Raw genomic sequence first — 2,500 nt, 5'->3', positions numbered from 1 at the left:
AATCAAATCTTGGGAAGGAGATTCATTACACTGTGCAAATAAAATCCCTCTGCACCTCACTCCAGTCCACTCCACTCCACTCAGATGAACTTTGCTCTCTCCACTCTTTCATTCTTCCCATCTTGCACTGCGACCTCATGAGAATGAAACGAAAAAAAAAATGGCCCCCTCGCACGACAAGTGGCAGGAAATGACATCATTGCTCGGGCAGGAAATGTCACAATTGGCCGTAACTTTCACACGGCAGTCGCAGACACGCAACTCTCCCCCTCTCACACGCACAGACGGACTCTGATACACTCACACAGTGGGCAGGTCAGTGCAAAACCATGTTTGCGCCCGCGAAAACACAAGGCATGCAAAGTTGCAAAGGAGTTCACACAATGTGAGAGAAACAGAAGGAGGAGTAGGGTGTGTGTGTGTGTGTGTGTGTGTGTGTGTGTGTGTGTGTGTCTGTGTGTGTGTCTGTGTGTGTGTCTGTGTGTGTGTCTGTGTGTGTGTCTGTGTGTGTGTCTGTGTGTGTGTCTGTGTGTGTGTCTGTGTGTGTGTCTGTGTGTCTGTCTGTGTGTCTGTCTGTGTGTCTGTCTGTGTGTCTGTCTGTCTGTCTGTCTGTCTGTCTGTCTCTGAAAATGTGCCTATGCATGTGTATGTATGTGTATGTATGTGTGCATATATATGTGTATGTGTCTGTTTGTGTGTGTGTGTATGTATCAATCAGTCTGTCTCTCTCTCTCTCTCTGTGTGTCTGCATCTGAATATGTGCCTATGCATGTATATATGTGTCCATACAGTATGTATGTGTATGTACCGTAATAAGGTTGCAGAAACGTTATGTTTGACAAAGTACCCTGATGTGCCATTAATAATGCATAGCACCTGCCTTGCCGTGCCGCCTTCTCCTTCTCCTTCTCCGTGCGTGACCTTTGTCATGTCTGTGGCGGGCAGGCGGGCGGGCAGGCAGCCCAAGTCGGCAGTGCAAATGACACACCATCTTGGCCTCTAAATAATACATAACATGCGTCTGGCGTGAGTGAGCGAGGGAGCGGTGGGTCTCTAGTCACGAGGGGAATGGGAATGAGAATGGGAACGGGAATGGGGGGAGGGGGAGGGTGTCAACGTCAAACAAGAGACAAGGTACCAATCAAAGGCAGATCTCCTTTGACATTTCCTCTATGGACGTAGATAACAGGGCTGGACTGGCCATCTGGCATAGCGGGCATTTCCCGGTGGGCCCAGCACCATCGTGGGCCCCTATTTTCAGAAATGTAAAAAGAATATATTTGTTTACATTTATTAAAATAGGGGCCCACGAGGGTGCACTGTGGGGCCCACCGGTGAGTCAATTCTTCCCCGCTAATTATGAGGGGCCCCTTCAAGCCAAAAGTGCCCGGGCCCTACTTCTTATCCAGTCCAGCCTTGGTAGATAAGAATTCTGGGAAGGGGGCTGTTTGGTTGTGTGACAAAGGGCTGCATAACTCACAGCCTACACTGGCACCACTGTAAAGTAAAGCCCCTTTTTGCAGGGACCTGCGCCAGGCTTCGTGCCATGATTGAAATCTCCTCACGCCACCAGTTGGATGCCAAGAGAGGGAGGAGAGCCCGAGAAAATGAATGAAAATAGACGCATTCATGTGTATTGTGTGTAAATATAGTCCAAGTACAGTATGCGTGCGTCATTGTAAATTCTAATGCTTTTGGCAATAGAGTTGTCCCTTTTCTGTCAGGCTAAGACAGCACGGTCATTGAAACTGAGCATTCACTTAAACAGAACAAGACAGCCAAAGAGAGATAGCATGAGAGAGATGGAGCGAGAGACAGCGAGAGAGAGAGAGAGATGTAGAAACTGAAAGACAGAGAGGGAGAGCCAAAGAGAGAGTGATGGTGTGAGAGATATCGTGTATAACAGAAAACAAGAAGGCAGAGAAAGAGAAAAAAAGAAAGGAAGAAATAGAGTGATATATAGTGACAGACATAGAGAAAAAAAAGAAAAAAAAAGAAAAACAAGAGAAAAAAACAGCGAGACAGAGCCCACACGCTGTCTTGCTGTGGATTTATAGCTGAGCGGACATGGCGCTGGCGTATAATGTAATGGAGTCCACCGCAATCAGATAAGCAGGCCATCCAACGCTCATGAGGACGAGACCACGCAGATAATGTGGCCACTCCACTCCTAAAGATCGCCGCTCCGACAGCCACAAGTGCACCAACATTACATCCACTCTACTCCCTGCCAGGGTCGTTATTTCTAAACGACTTTTATTTATATATATCTTCGTATAGACATTTCTAGGTTTGTGATTCGGAAGTGTGAGGAAGTGCCGCAACATCACAGACAAGGGCCGTTTTTTCATGACTTTAACGACGCTGAAGATAGTGTGGCCACTCCACTCCTAAAGATTGCTGCTCTGACAGCCACAAGTGCATCATTATTACATCCACTCACCGCCAGGGTGGTTATTTCTAAATGACTTTTTATTTATATGTTTATATATAGTTCTAT

The 2,500-nt window shown here is 46.9% G+C and overlaps 2 protein-coding genes across 2 annotated transcripts in view; one reads left to right on the top strand and one right to left on the bottom strand.

Moving 5' to 3' along the window:
- LOC134447022 (putative uncharacterized protein DDB_G0271982) overlaps positions 1-1,990 on the top strand; it is a gene marked incomplete at its 3' end in the record, with an annotated part of 25,420 nt that extends 23,430 nt beyond the window's left edge. The window contains exon 5 of the mRNA XM_063196306.1: positions 1,978-1,990. Coding sequence (XP_063052376.1) covers positions 1,978-1,990 — 13 coding nt within the window. The remainder of the gene's footprint in view (positions 1-1,977) is intronic.
- The window catches only part of tmtc2b (transmembrane O-mannosyltransferase targeting cadherins 2b), a 217,266-nt gene that overhangs the window by 120,505 nt on the left and 94,261 nt on the right, over positions 1-2,500 (bottom strand). The gene's annotated exons all lie outside the window — the stretch shown is intronic.

Source organism: Engraulis encrasicolus, chromosome 4, assembly GCF_034702125.1.
Source record: "Engraulis encrasicolus isolate BLACKSEA-1 chromosome 4, IST_EnEncr_1.0, whole genome shotgun sequence".
NCBI lineage: Eukaryota > Metazoa > Chordata > Actinopteri > Clupeiformes > Engraulidae > Engraulis > Engraulis encrasicolus.
Note: the sequence above shows the minus strand (reverse complement) of the source record. Positions and strands in the feature narration are given on the sequence as shown.